Source organism: Poecilia latipinna, unplaced genomic scaffold (genome assembly GCF_001443285.1).
Source record: "Poecilia latipinna isolate Pla-1442-1.1 unplaced genomic scaffold, P_latipinna-1.0 Scaffold642, whole genome shotgun sequence".
Taxonomy (NCBI): Eukaryota; Metazoa; Chordata; class Actinopteri; order Cyprinodontiformes; family Poeciliidae; genus Poecilia; species Poecilia latipinna.
The window spans coordinates 236,699-259,051 of NW_015113258.1; the positions used below are offsets into that span (position 1 = coordinate 236,699).

A 22,353-nucleotide genomic window follows, 5' to 3' on the forward strand; every position below is an offset into this window, starting at 1 on the left:
CCAGGACGTCTGTTTGATTTGAAGGAAAAAACAACCCTAACTGTGGTACAAAACTCCCTTTAATAGCATATACACTTTTGTTTGAAAGTACAAATTTTGGCCAACACTTCCGAAACAAGAGCTAATTTTAAAAAAAAAACAGAGTTTAACAAGGTCATGCAGAGATTATATTTAAGTAGCACTTGAAACTTTTCTAGTCATAGTGACCTATAAAACTAGGCCTGGGAATGAATTAGGACCATAGTCAGAGACGGATGAGGAACAGCACCAACATCCCTACAGACTCAGTTCCTCCTCAATATAAACCAGTTTGAAAGATGTCAGGCTGTCCTCAAGTTTAATATTAAATATTAAAGTCAAATGTTTCTACGCCTTGAACGACAACTGTTCGCTTCGAAATAGGGCTCAATACTAGAAAAAGGTTTCTTCTGAAAACGTACGAAATGTGGCTTTTCGTGCATTTTATCTTTGCACAAGTCTGACGAAGGCCTGGACCAGTTGGATGATGGGTTCCTGGCCTTCGTGGCTCGCCTTCGATCCGGGTGTGGAGGGTTTGGACTGGAGGGAGGGGAGGATGCCACTGGCTGGGGACGATGGGGATCCCCTCCTGAAGTGGCGCGACAGGCTGGAGAGAAGGGTGCTCTAAAGTTGGAGGGGGGGAAATTTGTTATTTATGGATAACTTTAAAAAAATGTAATTGAAGAAACTAACACTAATGAGAAAATGTAAAAGGGATTTAGATTACCCATCAATAAATGAAATGTTCTGTTACAACTATAGGAGTGCTATCCCACAGCCACTAGGGGGCAGCAGCGAGTGGCTGTTGCATATTTCACAGACCAAGAATCATTAGAAGCAGTAGGCTGCCATCTAGTGGACGCATGCTTACTATCAGATACGAAATTACCTATTTAGTATCTACAAAGCTAATTTCATGTGTTCTTTCCAAGTTAATATGTAAAGAGTTTAATATTAGTTTGATGGCAAGAAATTCCTCAAAAATTAAAAACTCTTTTTCTTTTTAAAACAGACAATACACAAATTATACAATATTGGAATAAAGTGGAACCTAGATATTATTAAAACGTTCGGAGATCAAAACCAGCATAAAATCTGCACGTTATCACAAGCGCAGCGTGAGAGCTGGAGCCCGATGGGCTTCGCAGCCAACAGGGTGGACGTCTCACCAGTTCAGAGCTGAGCTCCTGTTTGAGCCGCTGTTTGTCACGAGGAAGGATGGCTGGATCTTTGAGACAGCGGACAGCCTGAGAGATCAGGACGTAGAAGCAGTTCTCCATGGTGAACATCAACAACGACCTGAGATCCAAAGAAAATGTCACAAAAAATGATGTGAATAAGAACCTGAATCGATTTTATTGCATGTTCATAAACTACAAAAAACAAACAAAAAAAACTTTCACTTACTTCAGAGCTTGGATTTCCTCCAGTGAGGCCAGCGAGGCGATGCTCAGAGAGGCCGGCTCCTTCCTCTTCTCCATCTGAAAGTAAGCAGCACCAAGTCATCGTTTTTTAACTTTTGGTTGATCGACGCGGACCTTTGCGGCGTCCCGCAGCCCACCTCGCTCAGCATGCCCAGGGCCACGTTGATGGTGGCCAGCAGGGTCCCGAATGACGGCGCCACATCCGGGTCGAACGCGGGAGTCGTGAAGCTGAGCACAAACAAGGTCCTGTACTCAGCCAGGTCCATACACTGAGGAACAAGACAGCCACACTGTTAACATTTTATGCTCCTAGTAACATAGCTCAGCGTAAATAATCCAGACTGGTCATTTTATTGTGAACTCTTTGAGGGAGTGACCTGGTCCAGCAGAATCTGGCAGCAGTCTGGAGTGAAGTGTTGCAGGGTAGCCAGAGTTTTACTGAGGATCTTCAGCAGGCTGCACTGAACGGCCAACAGGGCCTTCTGCTCGGCCTCCTCTCTCTCTCCTCCTCCTGATGATGCTGCTGCCGCTGCTGATGCATCTTTATTCAAGGCCTGAGGCGGCCGCTGCGCCCGGGTGCCGGCGGGCAACGCCTCACCATTCTTAGACTGAACAGGAAATGCACATTTAGTGATGAAACATCATCTTCATCTGATTTAAAGTAATAAAAACTCTCAGATCTTAACCTGCAGGTAATGGTGGAGCATCTTTTTGCTGTGGAGCAGGTAGGTGCACGTTTGGCACAAGTAGCAAAGGTTTATCTACAGAGAGAACGACAAGAGAAATGGTGAATGAATTTTAAGAGTTTGCGGTTTTCGCTGAGGCTGCGATTCCCACCAGACTTGCCTGCACGTCTCTGAGCAGACTGGGGAGGTGGAACTGCCACTCCTTGCAGAAGCTGGAGAGCTGCAGCAGAAATCCCACGGTGTGATCTGCCTCGTCTAAACAGGACAGGCTCTGCACGGTGCGCACAGCGTTCAGACACTGAGCGGAGAGGAAACACAAGGCGGTGAACTTCCTGTGATCCAATCTCAACTATTTCAAGTCATTTAGAGGCAGCTGCGGCAGCAAAACTACAGCCGTGAGCCTTTTCAGGAAGATGTCGTAGCGACGACGAGCTAATCGACAGGCTCGCAAACGGACGACATGGACTAGAGCGCCATCAGGGGTCCAACCTGCAATATGCGTTCCTGATGCACTCCGACGAAGTCCAGGGCTTCGTTGATGAAGTTGTAGCGAAGCGTCTTGAGGAGGCTCTCCATCAGAGACATGCAGAGGCGGTAAACGCCCGGCCAGCAGGCGGAGTCCTGCGACTTCCGAGAGAAACTCTGAGAAACACCAAACATCTGGTTATCAGAAAAATGATGCAACTCTGAAATCTGGGTTAATATCAGGTCTGTAGGGAAATCTGTGATTTAACCATAAAAATAAAAAAAAGTAAAATGAAATTGTGACACCATCACATCATCCACACTGAAATTTTCCAATACTATCTTTTACATAAAAGAATAAACATGAAAAGTTTCTCTGGCCGAAACTGCTCATTGTAGGGAGACTCACATTCTTCAAAATCCTGCCAAATTAAATAGACTGAATCTATACTTTTCCAGTTTTTTACCTGCGATGTGCCGTTTGAGGAAACCTCATACACGCTCAGCAGGGGCAGGCAGATGGTTTGAATGACGCCTGCTCCAGCAACAGCTGCTGCCCCCTAAAACAAAACATTAGACACCCCCTCGTTCCTTTAGATTACGATGGCGCAGAAACGAAGTGCTGAGGTGTAGAGATGGACTTGCGTGTACCTGGGGAGTGCGGGCCAGCGTGAGCAGCAGGTGGAGCGCGGCCTCGGTGAAGAACAGGTTGTGTTTGCAGCGCAGGCTGATCTCCACGGCGCTCAGCACCGACGGCAGGACTGGGACCCTCCTCATCACCAGCACCCAGTGCTCGCCGTCTTCATCGCTGCGACACAGCTCTTTGGCCAAGTGCAAGGCGAGGACGCACACCTGACCGAGCAGCGAAAGAGAAACAACGAGGCACGCTGAGCTGAAAAAATCCGAAGCCGTCTGGACGGAGAGAGCCGCAATCGAACGCGGCGACGCGCGTTTCTCTCGCTCACCCCGTCTCTCTGGTCCTTCTGCAGACCGCGGGGACAGTCCGTCTCCATGCTGTCCTCCTGCTCCAGCACATCTCCCGTCTGGCTCATGTGCCGGGTGTTGTCGATGAGCGCCAGCGCCTCGTCCTTCACCGTCTCGCATACGGAGAGCAACAGCTGGGGCAGCTGGGAAATATCTCCGCCTGGTTGACCGATCATGCAGATGTCAGCCACTGAGGAACGTTTGACTCAAGTGCAGACAAGAGAAGAGGGAGAGTTTTGTACCGTTGAGACCCTGAATCTGAAGCACAGAGATGAGTGCAGAGAAGATTTTGGCTTTGGTCCGGTCCATCATCTGCTGGTCGGCCTGCAGGACGCTCTCCAGGATGAGGGCGAGGGGCGAGAGGATGTCAGGAGCCGCTGCCACCACACTGCGCACAGAGAGAGGAGTTAGAGCGTCTAATCATGAAACTTCATGCAGAGCAGCAGATAAATATTTAAGCAGAATATTTCACCTACAGGTACAAAGAACCTAACTTGCCACAAATGTTCCTACGGGGGGTTGCTTTTGTGATTGAAAAATTCAAGATGGCAACCAAGAAAAAATATTTTATTCCACTAAATGCCAACTTTCTATGTCAAATAATTTTTAAATCATAAATTTCTAAACAGAAAAAAATTAACTTAATGCTAAAATCACAGAGAAAAAATTTGTAAAAGCCAACGCTAAGCACAAAAAATTTACCTAAGCCGATGCTAAACACAGAAAAAATAGCTAAAGCTAATGCTAAACATTAAAAAAAATTGCAGAAACTAATGCTAACCGCTAAATAAATTTAAAAAAAATGTCAGAAACAAGCGCTGAACCTAACAAAATTAGCTGAACCCAACACCAACTGTCTCCAAGTCTGAGTCACAGATTTCAGTCCCCTTCCAGGTAACCACTGGCGTGAGACTGCAGATTTGGCGTCTGACTTTGCTACATATTACTACTTTAAAGTTGTAAGAACAGGATGAGCAAAGTCCAAAACGCATTATATGACATAAAGTCGATCCAAATCATGAAAATGGCGAACATTTTACTGTAACAACTGTTTTAAAAGGCTCAAAAATGGAAGCCATCTTCTAAGAAGCCATCCTGAAATTCAGGTGGCTAATGGGGAATATGAAAGACATACGACCTGAGGCTAATTTTGATGCTTGTATTCACATTTGAAAGATTTGTTACAGTAAGACGCAGCACTAGGTAGAAGATGTCAAACACACCTCCTCCACTGTTTCAGGAGGATAAGCAGGAGCGTAGCCATCATGGATCCCAGACGAAGACAAGGCACCGATGTGGGTGTGGTGAGCTGCAAATCAGGAGAGGGAAAATTAGAACTGGATTAAAATAAAAAAAAATAATAATAATAATTAAAAAAGAGTTTCAAGTCACAGCTTACAGCAGCTTTAGTCCCATCTAGAACATCCATAAACAGCTTCAGTTTGGTCGAATCCTCTGTCAGATGCATCACGTCCGCCTGAAAGCATCAGAGCACGACGACTCAGATTTGATGTTTCTCTACAAACTATCCAAACAAAGCGGATTTCACCAACCAATTTACAGAGAAAAATTAAATAAAACATCAGTATTAATGTAACAAACATGGGTGGTGGAAAGAATCAGCAGCATCCGCCACGCAGAAATCAGCATCTGTGTCTCCGGGAAGCAGCAGATGCCCTCCTCCTCCGTCTCTGCCACGTGACACACCAACGACTTCACATACTGGGACCAGTAGTCATAGCGCCGCGCGTTGGAGAACTTTTGAAGCCCATCCTTCAGAGACTGCTCCAAAGAACCACTGTAACATCACACACACACACACACACGGTGTTTTTACACTGCCAAAGGACAAAATACTACCAAGTATTTTTGTTTCTAGGGCAAATTATTATAGTGCACTTGAAATAAGTTACTTGCAAGCAACTTTTCACCAAAACATAGGAGCTTGTTTCAAATCAATAATTTCTTAATATTGATGGAAAAGTGCTAGTTCCACTGGCAGATTATTTCACTTACAACATGGGAAAAGTGTCTTGTTATAAGTGAAATAATCTGCCGGTAGAACTGGAACTTTTAAAAAAAATCGATATTAAGGAATCGGTTCTTTAAACAAGCTCCTGTATTTTGCTGAAAAGTCACTTTTAAGTGACTTATTTCAAATGCACTAAAATAATTTGCCCCAGAAACTCGACCAAAAACACTTGGTGGTATTTTGTGTTTTTACAGTGCAGGATTGATCATTTGATTGGTGTTGGCACAGATTCAGGTCGACCAGCTGACCTGACGACGTAGTAAATCTCCAGACCGATGATCTTCATGACGAATGCGCAGGCCTCCAGGACGCATGGCTGTGGATAAATCAAACAAGTCGGGTAGTTATGAAGTAGTTGGTTCAGAAAAGTGAAAATGGGATGCGATTTGTTTATTTAACAAGGACCTCTGTGGTTTCCGACGGCGGGGTGACAGTTCCAAAAAGAGGCGTCGTCAAATTGTACCAAAATCTTTCCCTGCACAAAAAAAAAAAAAAAAACCACAAAGCACCATGAGATTGTTCTACAACACACCCTCACAGTAAAATCAGGTTTATTTTAGCTGCGTGTTCTCACTTTGTGCGGAGGACGGAGATGGCGCTGTCTCTGCGGTCCTGCCACAGCGCCAGGAGGAAAGCCAGCGCTGCGCGGTGGAGCAGCGGAGGACACCAGTACTTCCCCTGCTGCTTGGAGTCGATCAGCTCCAGCACCACGTGGAGGCAGCTCCACTCGCCCACCAGAAACTCCTGCAGGTCCGACAGAAACGTTTTCAATCTAGATGCTCAGCTGCTAAAAAACCCCCAACACAAAAAAAAAAAAAAAAAAAAAGGAGTTAAGCCAGGGTTTCGTACCTTTGACCCCTCGTTTCCATCTTTGACCTCCAGGTTAAGGAAGAGTTCGATGAGGCCAGGCTGCGTTTCCACAGCCACCGTGAGGAACTCCAGGATCATCACCTTGATCCTCATGTCCTCCGTTTTGCTCTGCAGCCGAGCGAGGAAGGCGTCCCTGATGGCGGCCGCGTCGTTGCCGAGGCAGGCGTACACCGACATGGGGGCCACCTGCGGAGGAAACCAGTTCCTTAGCGACATCATCTGGTGATGAATCGATGAAAGGCCCGAGGAGGTCTCACCGTGGCGAGCCTTTTCAGCAGCTGGATGGCGAGGCGGGGCAGAGCTGGATCGTGTTTGTGGTAAATGTATTTGGCGAGGACGACGACGAGGTTGCTGCCGTGACCGCTGTGCTGCGTCAGCGCCTGCTCCAGCGGGGACACGACGTCGGACGGCGGCTTCAGGCGGATCACGTTGTTTGTGACGGAGAAAGCCAGTTTGACCGTCTGGATCAGGATCTGACCTGGACCCTCAGAGCCACAGCTGCAAGAGGACACAAGATTAGTCACCAGTTTAGGGGACAAAACGGCAAACAAGCACAAAGTAAAAAATAAGGGAAAAAAAAAAAAGGTGGATCATTAGAACGAACATAATGAATTGTTCACCTGCTGGGCTGAGCAGCCAGGACAACGTCTATGGTGTCCACTCCGACGGCCATGATGTTGACGACGGCCTGGCCAGCCTCTGTGTTGGCCAAGCTGTAGATGCAAAGGGACTGCAGGGTGGGAGTGCTGCATGTCAGAGAACAAAAAACAAATAAATCAGCTAAATTATCTCTAAATTAGCGCACATCTTATCAAAGTATTTAATACTGGCAAAAAAATAACAGAATTTTGGATGACCACACCATGTGCAAAATAGGGCTGGTTGATATGGTGTAAGAATAAAATCTCTGATTCTTCATTTCAGGTCTCGTTTTTATCTGTTTTGCTCACTTTCCACTTTCTTTTGGGAGAAAACATTTTCAAAAAGTAGCTTTTAATTCAATCGTCCCTTCTGTGAGTTGTACGATGGCATGCCAGGGCCAGGTTATGACAATTTCGGTTCAATTACAAGAATATAGTCATAGTATTAACAGAAAAGAGAAAAAAATTTAGTTACGAGAAAAACAGCTTTAACGAGGAAAATAGTAGCCAGGATCTGATGTGAGCAGCTCAGTTCTGGTGTTGTTTTGCATCAAAGTTCTGCTTCGGATAATAATGTGATGCTAAAAACTTATACCAAAACAGAACTTTATAACTTTACAAGATGCTCAACATTCCTCATTTTAATTTGTTATTTTTTGTGTTGGATTACTCATAAAATTATAACTTTATTCTGCTTTTATCACATTCTACTCGTAATGTTTAAAAAATAAATCTTAGCGTGACCCTAATACTCCATCATAGAGTTGACCTGAATTCAAAGTCCAAATAAATCAAAGCTGTAAAACTCGCTTGTCAAACAAAACTGTGGGTTCTGAGCATGCTGACATCACTCTGAACTGCGGAAACCCAAAGAGTCGATTGGTGGAAAAATAATCCCTACTTTCCAAAAATGTAATCTTCAAAAACTAAAAATGTTAAAAAAAAAAAAGATTATATATATATTTTTTTCACTCTAGTGCAAACTCTGATATATTCCTAAATCCAAGCGACTGTATGGGCCGGCTCTCTGAATCACCAGAAAGCTGCGATGATATTTCTGAACTCCATCCGTACCTGCCCTGGTCCTCTCCTTCTGGGCTCAGGTTGAGAATGGCGTGTATCAACTCCAAAATATAGCAGCCTGTAGAGACGCACGCAAGTCAACTTTTACTCTGGTTCCTCTGTTGCTCTTCCAGAGCGATGTCAGGGAAAACAGGAAGGCTCACCTATTCTCTCTCTGACTCCATTGGTGTTGTAGCGCCACTTATGGTACGTCGGCAGCATCTCCTTTAGCACCAGCAGCACACAGGGAATCAGGCCTTTGCTCTGGGTGCTTCCAAGCTGCCCCTGAAGGAGATAAAAGTGATGTGATGCATTTCTAAAAACCAGAACTAAGACTCGGATCTGATGCTTTAAAAAAATAAAAAAATAAATAAATGTTTACCTTCACCAAGGTTGTAATGAGACGAAGGAAGGCGATTGTTACAGCGTACTCTCCTCTGGGTTGCTCAATCTGCACCAGCAGGTTGCCGTAGTTACCTGCCTTCATCCCCTCAGCACTAAAACAAGAGAAATATTAGTCTGGTATTTTACAGATCCATCAGAATTCAATCTGGTTTGTTAGGGGTGGGGTTACCTGATACACTGGGCCATGTTGGTCAGAGGGTTGGAGGCGAAGGGGAGGAAGCCAGTGTGATGCAGACTGGACCACACCTGAGAGGAAATGAATTCAATTCAGAAATACTTTATTGATCCCAAAAGGGAAATTAAATCATTCATTCAGTTTCTTCAAAGAGTTACTGTAGGTAGTAGTAAAGATCTCTCTGTAGCAGTCTGTATTACTGCGAATCTCAAGAAGTCTCTGACTGAAGATACTCTGTCATACACTTCTTCCACAATGCATTCACTTTTCAAGCATTTTCGAGGTACATTTTCAAACTTTTCCAGCACCACACTTAGCAATAAAAACAGTACAAATAAACTAAAAAAAAAAAAAAAAAGACATTTCAATTCACTATTTTATATGATTTATTACTGTTATTAATAGTATATCATAACAGTATTCTACATTCTGGGATAAAGTGAACTAAAACATAACAAAATTGTATGTTTTGAAATGTTAAATTAAATGCTTAAACACAAGAAAGTTACAAAAAACATCTCTAAAAGCTGTTCTCGCTACACTTTCTGGTATTTAGCAAATAGAAATAATGTTGGTAATTTTAACTGACCTAAAACAAGAGAAGTTTGGTTTGATTTAACTTCAAAACTGTCAAAAAAATATGTGTCATTATTAGGTCTTATTATGAAATGATCTGGTTTAAACTGTAAATAACATTCAACCAAATTTAGGCTTTTAATCAAACTCTAGACTGCACTTTATTATAAAACTGTGTGGTTTGGAATATGAAGGATTTTCAAGGACTATATACAGTTATCAAGCAATTCCCAAACTTTGAACACACCTCATTGAAACTGAAGCATTTTCAAGGATTTCAAGCCCCTTTAAAAACCCTGATGAAGGCAAGAAAATGAGAGACGAACAACCTGAACCTCCCTGCTTCAATCATACACACCTTCCCCGGCATCCTGGCAGCCAGCACAGAGAGACAGTTCACACAGGAGGCGATCACGTCCACCGGAGGGTTGATCACCGAAGTCAACCTGATAAACAAGACAGGTGCAAGATCAAGATTGTAAAAAAATAAATAAATAAATAATAACCTACAAGTTTCGAGAAGATGGTCTGACGTTCGATTACCTCTGCAGCAACATGTAGATGCGTGAGGTGAGAGGCAACAAGCAGTCAGACACGGTCCAGTCGGTGCTGATGATCTTATGGACCAGATCCAGGATGGGCTTCACGCGCGCACAGTGAGCCAGGACGTCTAGCGCAAACAGGTTTACAGTGCTGAATTAATTAGACGACTGCAACACACATTCCAAAACTTGTTTTTACGTAATGAACTGTTTAGTTTGAATAAACTATGAAAACCGTTAGATGACAAAAATGCTGTGAACGACTCCAAAACAGCAAAAAGCTGACAAACTTTGTAAGATTGTTTAAATTCTAGCAAAATGCAGCAAGCAAATCTGGATTACAGTTTTGACTTTAAATAAGTAAATGGTCAGTAAAGTAAGTTTAATTTTATTTTTGTTTTTTTTCCCCCCAGGAAAGTTTAAGGCTGCATTTAAGCAAAAAGGCATCGAGTCCTTAGTTGGACATATTCTACAGTAGGCTTATGTTTCTGCATTAAACATCTTTTTATGTTTGTATTGGGTATTTTCACTGACATATACCATGTTGTGTATGTGAGATAACTATGTAACACACATTTCATTTCTTTTAATTATATTTCAATACATTACGGTGCATCAGTTACTCACAAAAATGAACTGGAAATGAAACTAAATCCACTGAAGTCCAAAGGCAAAATGTAAAAGATATGTAGAAAACCTGGTGAGCTTCTGATCACAGCCGCTTTAAAAAAATTATAAATATACACATAAAAAATTGGAATAGCTTAAAACCTCTCTAAAGTACTTAAGAATGAGGAATTAAAAACTAATTTGTTGAAGGATTCTTTGATTTGAAGTTTTTACGTGTAATTTCAGTGTAAAAAAAAATTTATTTGTCATCATTGGCAATTCTCTATTTATACCTAAAGTTTCTTAAGTTGACTGGAGCAGGACAAAAAAATAAAAAATAACAAAAGTTATTTTGTTAAGAGGCTTCAAGACGTTTCCACGTAGGAATGCTTTGGTTGATGTCAAAGTGACACTTTAATATTCTTGAGCCCACACTAGGAATCTTAAATACAGACTAAAAGCATCATGGCTGAGTGTTTACTGTGCTTCCAGCCTGTCTGACGTACCTGCAGTGGAGACGACGTGCAGCAGCATCTCCACCTCGCAGGTGAACAGAGTCCAGGCACTGTAAGAGTAGTCCCACCTCACCATGTAGCCCAGTTCCCCTGCAATCATCACCTGGCCCAGCGCTCCCTGGGGCATCCACAGGTTAGCCTGTCCTGAACCTAAAGAAAGATGATGGGATGAAGATGCGCTTATTTATAAACTATAAATAAGGTTAAACATCTCTGTATAAATGTGAACCGAAACAAACCCAGAGGGTAGAGGAGTTTTGGCGCCTGTCTCCTCCACAACGTCTCATCGTCCTTAGAAATGATATCAATGGGTTTGTGCTTGTAAACTTGTGTGAAGAAAGACATCTTGTCCAAGAAGTTATACACCTGCCAAACACGAGCACAAACACTGAGGCGTCTGCACAAAGAGAGGCTGCCGTACATCTGGTCAGGGAGGCATTTTACCTTCTTTACGGTCGACTTGTTTGACACGAGCGCGGTCAGCAGCTGCAGCAGAGGTCCGATCTTGTGAGGGAACATCCCAGCTGCACTGTCCAGGATCATCCCTAGTCCCCTGTTTGGCTTCTAGATTCAAATTTAGACAAACATGACGGATTAACAGCAAGGAATACACAGGTAGCTTTATTTTATTTCTCTTCCTTTGGCATTTTGTCTCACCATTTCCCAAAAGACTTCAGCTAAACTGGGAGCGGAGAGGACCTCGCAGGCGGCATCGATCAGGTGAGAGCCCTCCACACCGTTGGCCTGCAGAAGATTACAAGAGAGGCGGTTACCGACACACATGTAGATTTGTCTTAAACACATCAACGCCAGGCAGAACCTGTAAGCTCTCTTCTTCAAACGACGTGATCACGAACGACAGCAGGCCGTAAATACACATCTTGGCTGTGCTTGCTGTACACTGGAAAGGCAGAATCAAAAAGATGACTTAGAAAATTAAGTTACCTACACAAATGGCAACAACAAAAAATGCTCAACTGTTTTTGCATGTTTTTCTTGTTTTTTTTTAATTCTCTTGTGATGCATAATTTTTGCCGTCTTACATTATTTCCTGAGACTCCAAGCCCCTTCAGCATCGATGAAAGGTACTGGAAGACCCCCAGCTGCAGCGCCGTGTTGCCTATCCTCCGGATCACAGGATTGGACTCGTCAGGTCTGAGGGTGTGTCTCAACAGGACCCAGGCCAGCAGAACAGGGCCGTGATGAGGGATGTCCCCAAAAGTCAACAGCAGCTGATCCATCTCCTGGAGAAAAAAAGAAAAAATACAGATATCACAAAAATAAATTAAGAAAACTTCTCTATAAATTCACTCCAGGGTTTCCCCCAGTGTATTATAGGCCTGGCGGCCCGCCATGCTTTACTAGCACCACCGCCAGGTTAAGCCTTTATTGTTTTTGGGGTTTTTTTTAAAGGAAAATAAAATGGGGGGGAAAAAAATTGCGTTTTTTTGTTTTTTTTTAAGCCGGATTGCTGGCGTCTCCGTTACTCTGAACGTTTCACTATCAGAGCAGATTTATTCCTAAAAGATATGGTTATAGAAGATATCTTTATAGTTTATGCATTTAGAGCATGAACTGATAAATCACCGCTGGCGCTTCTGTGCATTGCCTCGCGCGCTGTAGCAGCTGGATGTCTAAAGTTTACCTCAGCGCGGACCGCGCGCGCCTCCTTTCACTTGAACTGGACACAGGCTGACCTGTATGGATATTTACATCAACCCCCAGTGAGGAATTATGATCAGTTATGAGAAGTTATTGATTACGGTAAGAGTTTAAACACCACCGCGTTAGCTCTAGTTGCGCAGCTCTACTTGAACCACAGGAATAACTTGTTGCACTTTCAGAGGTGCTTTGAGTGAGCGGTGAGAATTTGTGAACAAATCATTATGCGGCGTTTACATCTCAACATGCTGCCCAGCGTTTGGCCCCATCTTCCCTGTAAAGTTTATGTATGCGTTACCGGTTGGCCGGTGCGTTAGTGGTTAACGAACCAGCTCTAATCATTCATAGTGCAGGTTTAACCCGGTGAGGAGCTTTCGCGCTCCCCTCGCAGTCACGCATCTCGCTGATTTTATATTATTTTATTATTATTACTAGTATTATTTTTCGGGTTACACTAAGCACCAAACCGTATCAAATGCTTTGTCCACATATAGTCAGACAGAATTAATGTGCGCGGCCACCAGACATCTGAAAAACTCGTCCAGAAACTCGACCAACCAAAATAGTTTCTGTGTCTCCTTGTTAAAAACTCAACAGACACGAAATGGAAGAGCTACTAAAGCCACATTAGCAGCATTGAATTAAATCTCCCGTTTGTTGCGCATCTCTGCGCAGTGCAACAGATTACCTCATCATGCAGGGCCGGTCCAAGGCTGTATGAGGCCTTGAGCAGAATCTGATTTAGGGGCCCCTTTTGTTCCTAAAAATATTAGCACCTCTAACAGCTTCTGTGTTAGATTTAGTGAAATCTAGGACAGGGGGAGTAGTTTAATTGGCAAACCTAAAAAGCAATAAATTATAATTGCAGTTTACTAATTTGTATTTATGAACAAATGGAGCTGAAACTCAAAGATTAAACTCACAGCATCAGATGGTTGCTATGGTAATAAACCAATCTGACTATGAGTATTGTTCTTTGAACTTTTACAAAGTAAACTTGCCAGCTCCGTAAAATCTATAAATGTTAAATAATTTAAAATCTTTTAATTTATATATGCTGAAACCATTATGTCAAATTTAGCAGCATTGATCATCTCAATAAACAAATGTTATATTTATGTATCTGTGGTCTGTGTTAAAATATTAGCATTTATGGGGCCCCTGGAGCCCTGGGGGCCCAATGGAGCTGCTGACTTAATTTGGATTTAACAGAAGTGGAAATAATTGATGTTCATTTTAACTGTATTTTTTGATTTGCTGTTTTTAAGACTAGTTGTGGGCTTATATAGCAGTTCACTGACAATGATTTTCCATAGCATATGATTACCCAGTAATATTTTTACTTTTTCTATCTACTTAATATGTTTTAATACAAAAACACGGTGGAGCACCAGGCTTAGCAAGTTTTCTGGGGGAAACCCTGCACTCTGCTCTTATTGTGGGAAAAAAAAGAAAACCGATTATCTCTTTTTCAATTAAAGGTTCGTGTCAAACCTTAATGACGTCAGGAGCCCCGGAAAACTGGTGCTGCTCTGTGCAATCCTCCAGAGCGCACTTGTGCAGAAAGTCCATGTCCATTCCCTCCACCAGGATGAGAGAGCTCAGGTATCTGCCAGCCGGAGAAACACAACAAATCAATTAAAACTATATCGAAAAGAACAATTAGAAAACTAATCATGAAAATAAATGGCTTTTATTGATGTGGAGATTCCAAGTAGAAGTAGTTGTGCAGCAAACAAATAGATAAAATCAGATCATGTCGTGCGTTTTTGTTTTAGATGTTTACATTTCATGAAATTGCATAAAACTGATCAATATCATATCAGCCAATGCCGACTCTGTCGACCTACCCGATTCTGTCAACCACTCCATCCATGCTCTTGTCGACCAGGTGTCTGTTGGTCTGCCGTAAGCCAAAGCCTTGTTCTTTAAACATTTTGGTGAAGTTCAGAAGGTCAGACGGGCTCATCTCAAAGTAGGCGTAGTACAGGAAGATGATCTCCAGCAGCAGAGACTGCTCTCTCAAACACTGCATGAACCACCGGGAGACTTGCCGCTCGGTCTGAACAAAAACACAAACAACCACGACCGGTACTTATGAAAAGAGGTCACGCCTCGTTGTGCGTTTTCCACATACGTGTTGCAAGTATTCATGCCACAAACGTTTTAAATACAAGATTTCAATCCAAAACGTTGTTGCATTTTGTTGGGATTTTGTGCAACTTCACTGCAAAAACAAAATCTTATCAAGTGTTTTTGGTCTGGTTTCTAGTGCAAATATCTTAGTATGCTTGAAATAAGACAAAACTAACTCACAAGCACTTTTTTCAGCAAGGCATAGGAGCTTGTTTTAAGTCAATTATTTACTTAAAACAAGGTGTATCTTGCTGAAAAGTTGCTTTTAGTTAGTTTTGTCTTATTACAAGTGTACTAAGACATTTGGACTAGAAAATAGACCAGAAAATACTGCTGGTCTAACTATTTCACAATCACTAACTACTTTGTGTTGGCTTGCCAGACGAAAACAAAAGAGCTGTGAAACACCCTTACCATGAGGTTGCTGTGGGTTTCCCATGTCGGTGCTTCGGCCTTGAAGAGATTCTCAAACTGTAACTGATAGCTGCTCACCAGGTCTTTCTCCAGTTTATTGACACAGTTACTGTACTCGGTCTACACACACAACAACAAACACACAACAAACACCTGAAGTTGAATAAGAGAACCCACAACCTTTGTCATCAAGAAATGAACGATCAAATATGCTTGTGACCTCTCACCCGATAGGGATGACGTTCATCCTGAAAGTACGTGAGCAGCAGCAGGACACATCTAAGCAGACACATCCGCTCCTCGTAATAGTAATCAGCTATCTGTGGGAACAATTACGGAACCAGTCGGATTTCAAAACTGCCATCAGGAAAGTTGCAATTAAGCTGCAGACTTGTAGACTCACCTTTAGAAGAAGTCCCTGGCTTTGTCGCTCATCCTTTAGAACAACCTGTAGACACAAACTTTTTTTAGACATCACCACTAATGCAGTAGTTCTTCATGTCATGTGATAAAAAAAAAAGCTGATGGAGACCAAAACAATAATACTTTTAAGGAATCTTGGGTTCCTCTGTAGTCCTCTTGGAGATAGCATTGTAAAAGCTGCACACTCTGCTGCTCGTCCAGATTCTGTGAGATTTATGAACACACGTCTTAGCACGCACACTGAAAGCCGACATGTGTGCGTTTACTCAAAGAAAACTCTAAATTCGTACCAATAATTTACTGATCCGAAAGCCAAAGTCCTTCAGAGGTTGCACCACATCTTTGTTCTCCTTCACTTTCCCAGCAGAGGATGAGCTACAGCAGAAGAAGCTGACAATTACTCTTTCTGTGAATAATAACTGAATGAATGTGACGTGAAAATACCTCGCTGTATCTACCTGGGTGGCTTGTAATAACCAAGTCCTTGATGCAGTCTGTCCCAGTGTCTGTCAAGTTCTCCCTCGATCTGAGCCTGCAACCATACAAAACAAATGTGTGTTTGTTTGTTTTTTATTTGGTGTACACGTTACCAGAAATAAAACTGATAAATGCTCAGCAAGGTCCCAAAAGTACAGAGGAGGCATACCGGCTCTCTCAACGCAGATCTCCCCAGCAAAATCGTCCATAACTCTCGACAGCTCCTGAAAAAAAAAGTGAAAGTGGTGTATTTAGGCAAAGCCATGCAGAATGCGGTGTTAATGCATTATCAGCAGCACTGAACTGTTTTCAGTTTTTATGCTCTAAACATTTTAAGGATTTTAACAAATGAGCTCTAACAGCTCAGTTGGTCACCGCTCTGAGAATAAGTTTGTATTAGAGCTACACATTATATCAAATTGGATTGTGTTTACAAGATTGTAATCACAAAAAAATCCTTAGATGTTCTATGTGGCAGGAAATGCATGCAAATTCTGCCTGTAAAAAAACATATTAGTTTTTTTGGATAGACTTTTTTGTTGCAAATGACTGGTTCTAACATTCTTAACAACATGCTGAAATTAAATTAAACTGATACCAAAATGACATTAAAATAAGTAATGGAGACATGCAATGTAATAAATATTGTTGATTATATAATCACAATCATTGTAATCAGTTACTTGTCACCCACAGCATTCTCTTACAAATGTAATAAACCATTTCAATTGCGCCGTAAGTACCTGGTTCTTACAAATTTTTTATTTAAAAATGATTTCCTTTTCCAAACTCAATTTTACCACATTTACAATATAAGTATAAGACTTATTTTGCAGAGCAAATATTTCTGCACTGCTTAACATTTAAATATGCAAGTCACAAAAACCACAAATAACATGGAAAACAGACATTTGTTTTTCAAAGGGTTCTTGGTCTAAATAACACAGGCTTCATCTCTGCCATTATCCCTAAATAAGATCTATCCATAAAACCTCATGGTGTCTGTGCACAGATACATAAATGGTTTTCAGTTAGTAAGTAAATAGATCAATCTATCCATACTGACATTTATGTCATGATAACTCAAAACCTTTAAATAAAATGTAGTTGGAAAAAAACTATATTTCATAATTTCAAATATGTATTATTCAGACAAATAGGACATGAAATAGCCTGACAACATTTTGTTCAATTTCACTTTTCCATATATTCTTTTAAAACAGGAAAAATACTAATAAATTGCAAATTGCTGAAGACAAAATAGAAACCAAGGATGGAACTTTGAAATGGCTTTTTCATCATCCTGTTTAGCACGCTCATTACAAGTATAGCTATTAAACTCTACTCCACATATGTACAAAAATAAATCTGCTATCGTTTTGATCTGGCATCATTAAGCCTAAAAAGGTTCTTTTAGATCAAACTAATAAATTGTGACAGTTAAAAGATTGAATACTGAATTCAGTTCTCAGATCGATCTTCAAGCTGTAAAACTCTATACATTATTTTACACTTAACTAACTTAAGCTAACTTCGTTGTCATATCTCGATCAACAGTTCCGTTACTTTGTCCATTATCACATAGCTTTATTTAATCCCTGACGAGTAGAGAAAGTTGTTGAAGATAATTCAGAGATAGTTTAATTTAAAATAACGTATTTGTCATTTAAAATAACGAATAATTTCAATAGCTGACGTTTGTAGTTTTTGTTGACATGCGGCGCCGCGCTGGAGAAAAGCCTTTCAAACGTTAGCAGCAGTTGCTAAGCTAACTAAGCGTGGCGCTAACTGTTAAAAAGACGAACATTCAAACGCGTCGGTTACCTTGAATTAAAAATTGAAGCTATATTTATACATGTTTACTCTCCAGTAGGTTTTGTTAAGTCTTCAGACCTTATTAATGTTAAATGAAGTATGTGTGGCTGTTACTACCTGACGCTGATCTCTGATTCCGCCATCTTCGCCTCGGCCCTGTGATTGGTCGGTGAGAGCTGGCCCGTCACATCAGATTCTTCTTCTGGAGCTAGTGTTAAAGGTCAAAATTGCTCTACTGCCACCTTCTGGGAGGAAATTGTTAGGTCAAGTAAAGTCTCCCCGTGGTCTTTCGCACGATTTCATGATATGAACTCAGTAATAAAACACGATTCTCACCTGTTTACCGAGAGCTTTCAACAAAATCAATATTACATCTTAATTTCAAGATCCTGGGTTACTTTGCAGCCGTATAATCTATTTTAGAAAGTTATATACCTTTTGAATAAAGACACATTTTATTTTTTACTAAAATCAATTTTCAAAGTTGGAAAATATTATAAACATAAAAGAACAATAAATCATGTATGTTAATAGCACTTGTATATTTGCAAATGTCAGCTCTCTGTTAAGATAAGTTAAATTTTGGATCTCAAAGTTATTTTCCATCGCCAGACACACACTCAAATGAGATTTAACTAAATAACTTATTATTTTAGTAATATTTTTATTAATATGTAATTAATGAGCACAATAAATACAGTAATTCAAACCCGAAAACAACAAAATGCGAAAGGGAGACGTGTGTTTTGAATTTTTTTTTTTTTTTTTTTTAAGAGAATATATGTTTCTCGAGTCATTTGTGAAAAGATCCTTGAATACACGAATAAGCTCTGATGTAACAAATCAATTTAGGGGGAGAATAATAAAATAAAGATAAAGTAAATATCAGGCGCTATAATCGCATATCTTTTAATTTTAATTGTAGTTAGTGTTATTGTAGAGTTTTATTAAAGACCAACTTGTATAAAATAATACAAAATATTTTTGCGAAATTGGTTTTTAAATCTTGTAAGCCCGTCATCATTATTATTATTATTATTATTATTATTATTATTATTATTATTATTATTATTATTATTATTATTACAAATAAATACTAACAATCAAATAAAACTGTTAATTTCCGTCTTTTTATGACCGCTGTGATGGTACCACGTGACAATGCTGTCAAACATGGCCCCTTCCTGCAGGCTGTGAGAGGAGCGACAGCTGACAAAGCCAACAGGTTTACACAGAAACGGCGGCAGCTCGTCCCGTCATAGCGCATGTTCGTCCAGATATAGCTGCATTTATGTGGTGGGTACTCTTGTTTGTCTTTATCGGCGTAGGTTTCACTTCCACAAAGCCTTCTGTCGGCGCTCACCGGCTAACTCGCTACAATCAGCTGGATTTCAGTGTTAGCTCTGTGACGTGTGAGGTTGCAGCATTCTGTAAGAATACAAGAATTTCTGTAGGTTGTACTTTTCATCTGCAAAGGAATAGCGATCATCTGTCAATAAAGGACAGCTGATCCGTGGTTGCTAGTCGCCCCGACTTCCACCCCCACAGGAGCAAAGGTTGCAGCTGGTGTGGAAAGATCACCCGTGTCTTTCCACACCAGACTGAGGATGTTTCTAAACGCAGTTTTTCCACACTGACTATATTTAGGTGGTTTTGCAAGAGTTCAATATCCCGTTTGAACTGAAAAAGGGATTTTGCGATCTTGAATACAGTGATTAACTTGTATGACACTGCATCCTTTAATGTATTCCCCCTTTCTCATTTGTTTATACATTTTTTGTTTGCTTGTTTTTATCTTTGCAGCATGCGAAACATGCCTGCCACACGATGAAGAACGGCATCAAAAGGAAGTGACGAGGTATCCCGTTCTGCTTCAGACCCATCTGTTCAGATTGATCCCTCCAACTCTGTTTGGCCTCATCCTCCCTGACGACATGCAGGTGAACCCAGTTTACGTGGAGTCAGTCGTCGTCCTGGCCGTGGTGCTTTGTGTCCACATGGCCATCTGGAACCAGCACTCCTGGTGCAGCATAGCTCTCGTCATTCAGGCGTTCTACGTCCAGCACAAATGGGACCGTCTGCTCAAGTCGGGAGCTGCCGTGTTCCAGTTTCGCCTGTCAGCCAATAGTGGCATCGTTCCTGCTTCCATGGTGATGCCTCTGATGGGCCTGGTGCTGAGAGAAAAGTGCTCTGCCTCAGGGAATGTCTACTTCGAGCGGTTCTCCATGGTGATCACCATCACAGGCATGATGCTGGCGCTGTTCCTCTCCCTGATTGCGCTGGGTGTTACGAGACCCATCCCAACCAACACTTGCATTATCGCAGGGCTGGCCGGCAGCGCAATCCTCTACACGACAAAGCAGACCCTGACGGTGTCGGAGGTCATCGAGGTGCTAGAGGTGTTGTTGATCTTTGTTTATCTCTGTTTGATTGTGCTTTACCTGCTTCCACGCTGCTTCACACCCGGAGAGGCCCTCCTCATCGTCGGTGGAATCAGTTTCATCTTGAACCAGCTCATCAAGCGCTCGCTGAACCTGGCAGAGGTCAAAGGTGACCCGGTGAACTACTTCCTGCCGGTGGTGGTGGTGGGTTCACTGCTGTTGGGTGTTTTCTTCGCCCTGCTCTTCTGCTTCATGGAGTCTGAGACTTGGGTGTCCTCCCTCTTCTTTCATATGATGACAGCCGTTCTGGTTCTGGGCATCCTGATGCCGTGGTTGTCGCTGTTCATCGGCCGGCACCCCATCATGTGGCTTTTGGACTTTGTCACCCTGAATGACAGAAGACTCTGTTTGCTGGGGTATTGGGTGTTTCTGGCAATCGTCGCAACTTGTGTCGTGCTACATCAGAACTATCAGCGCCAGTCGGGATCCAAGAAGCACCAGGCCTCTACCGTTGTCAGGAAGTATTTCCACCTGATAGTAGTGGCCACCTACGTTCCAGGACTGATTTACGACAGGCAGCTGCTACACGTGGCTTCTGTCGGATGCCTGGCGGTTTTCTTGTTGCTGGAGTATGTCCGCTACTTTCGTATCCTGCCTTTCGGCCAGCTGCTCAGGCAACTTCTCACCTTGTTCCTGGATGAAAGAGACTCTGGCCCTCTCATTCTCACTCACATTTATCTGCTGCTGGGCATGTCTCTGCCCATTTGGCTGTTTCCTGGACCCTGTGCTCCCAAGGGGATCCTCACTGGGGCTGGGGGTTTGGTACCTTACGCGGGCGTGCTTGCAGTGGGAGTCGGAGACACCGTTGCGTCCGTCTTTGGGAGCACCATGGGAGAAATCCGCTGGCCTGGCACCAGGAAAACCTTGGAGGGGACCGCAACGTCCGTGTTTGCCCAGATCATCGCCGTGGCGATGTTCCTCATCTTTGATGGAAGCATCAATCTGAACTCGACCTACTCATGGATTGTTGGTTCCATCACCCTCGTGGCTTTGCTGGAAGCCTACACCTCCCAGATTGACAATCTTTTGCTGCCGCTCTACCTCTTCATCCTGCTGTTGCTTTAAGTGAACAAACGGCAAAAAGAAACATTTCATAACTGTCTGTACTCGAGTGTTTCCTGTGACAAAACGAAATTGTGAATGAAATGTCTTAAAGAAAAGCAAGTAACGGAAGCCCTTTAGGAATCAGCAGACAAGGGGAGGAAAAGGTAGAGCGTCTCGGCACAAAAAAATCTGCTAACAGCTTGATCTCTTCAGAAAATGATGTTGCACACATAAAGTCTCTCCCTGTACACCTTCATGTTGCAATAAGGAGATCCAGAGCAGGTTATAAAGAAACATGAGCTCAGTGTCAGTGGTGGTGTACATTTCTGTCCTGCCTCTGAAGAACTCAACCACTGACACCTATAACTCTTAAATTATGCAAACTGAGTTTAGCACAGTGGGAATGCATTAGTTTAGTCCCATATGGAACTACTACCTATTGTTTTGATTTTTGATATATTTTTTGTACAACCAATACATCTATGTGCATTGCCTTGGAAGAACATCATTTAAACGTTTCTCTCTTTATCGATCTTTTTGTTCTTTGATTGTCAGTCTTGAGCACCCCCTCCCCCCGTGGCAATATAAAGGATTGCCCGCTATGCTAACATGCCTTAAGATGTGTATTTTCTCTAGCAGGCGATCACTTATTGTAGAAGTTGTAGATAAAAGCATGGCAGTCCAAATCAACTTATTTGTATAAGGGCTGGCTCTCCTTGTGATTCTGCATGACACTAATGTGAACTCTAGTACTGTAACATATTTATATGCAGCTTTCCTGCGCTACGATTTTTGTTTTGCTCTGTATGTTTGTGGTTTAACTGGACCATTCCTTGTTAAACTGATCATTTAAAATATTAATATTATTCTTATTCTTATTATTATTATTATTATTATTATTATTATTATTGATTATGATAATGAATCGGTATGTATG

At 42.0% G+C, this 22,353-nt stretch overlaps 2 protein-coding genes across 2 annotated transcripts; one reads left to right on the forward strand and one right to left on the reverse strand.

The window, feature by feature from the left end:
- Positions 1 to 41: 41 nt before the first annotated feature.
- nup188 (nucleoporin 188) lies at positions 42 to 18,139 on the reverse strand. Its single transcript, XM_015043617.1, has 43 exons — positions 18,049 to 18,139; positions 16,286 to 16,340; positions 16,098 to 16,171; positions 15,930 to 16,014; positions 15,763 to 15,843; positions 15,620 to 15,664; positions 15,444 to 15,536; positions 15,217 to 15,336; positions 14,517 to 14,728; positions 14,161 to 14,275; positions 12,048 to 12,248; positions 11,825 to 11,905; positions 11,662 to 11,748; positions 11,449 to 11,568; positions 11,244 to 11,370; positions 10,996 to 11,154; positions 9,882 to 10,008; positions 9,697 to 9,784; positions 8,757 to 8,833; positions 8,565 to 8,679; positions 8,347 to 8,467; positions 8,195 to 8,261; positions 7,100 to 7,225; positions 6,737 to 6,977; positions 6,459 to 6,665; positions 6,184 to 6,353; positions 6,015 to 6,084; positions 5,858 to 5,925; positions 5,180 to 5,375; positions 4,977 to 5,054; positions 4,801 to 4,886; positions 3,820 to 3,965; positions 3,559 to 3,737; positions 3,245 to 3,445; positions 3,061 to 3,153; positions 2,618 to 2,770; positions 2,289 to 2,426; positions 2,129 to 2,203; positions 1,820 to 2,050; positions 1,580 to 1,711; positions 1,426 to 1,499; positions 1,188 to 1,317; positions 42 to 642 (listed from the first exon to the last, which is right to left on the reverse strand). Exons 1-43 carry the CDS (start codon positions 18,072 to 18,074, stop codon positions 463 to 465), a joined length of 5,250 nt encoding a protein of 1,749 aa, XP_014899103.1. The 5' UTR covers positions 18,075 to 18,139; the 3' UTR covers positions 42 to 462.
- Positions 18,140 to 19,084: 945 nt separating this feature from the next.
- On the forward strand, positions 19,085 to 22,228 carry dolk (dolichol kinase). Its single transcript, XM_015043619.1, has 2 exons — positions 19,085 to 19,227; positions 19,735 to 22,228. The coding sequence occupies exon 2, from the start codon at positions 19,866 to 19,868 to the stop codon at positions 21,435 to 21,437; it is 1,572 nt and encodes a 523-aa protein (XP_014899105.1). The 5' UTR covers positions 19,085 to 19,227; positions 19,735 to 19,865; the 3' UTR covers positions 21,438 to 22,228.
- Positions 22,229 to 22,353: the final 125 nt, after the last annotated feature.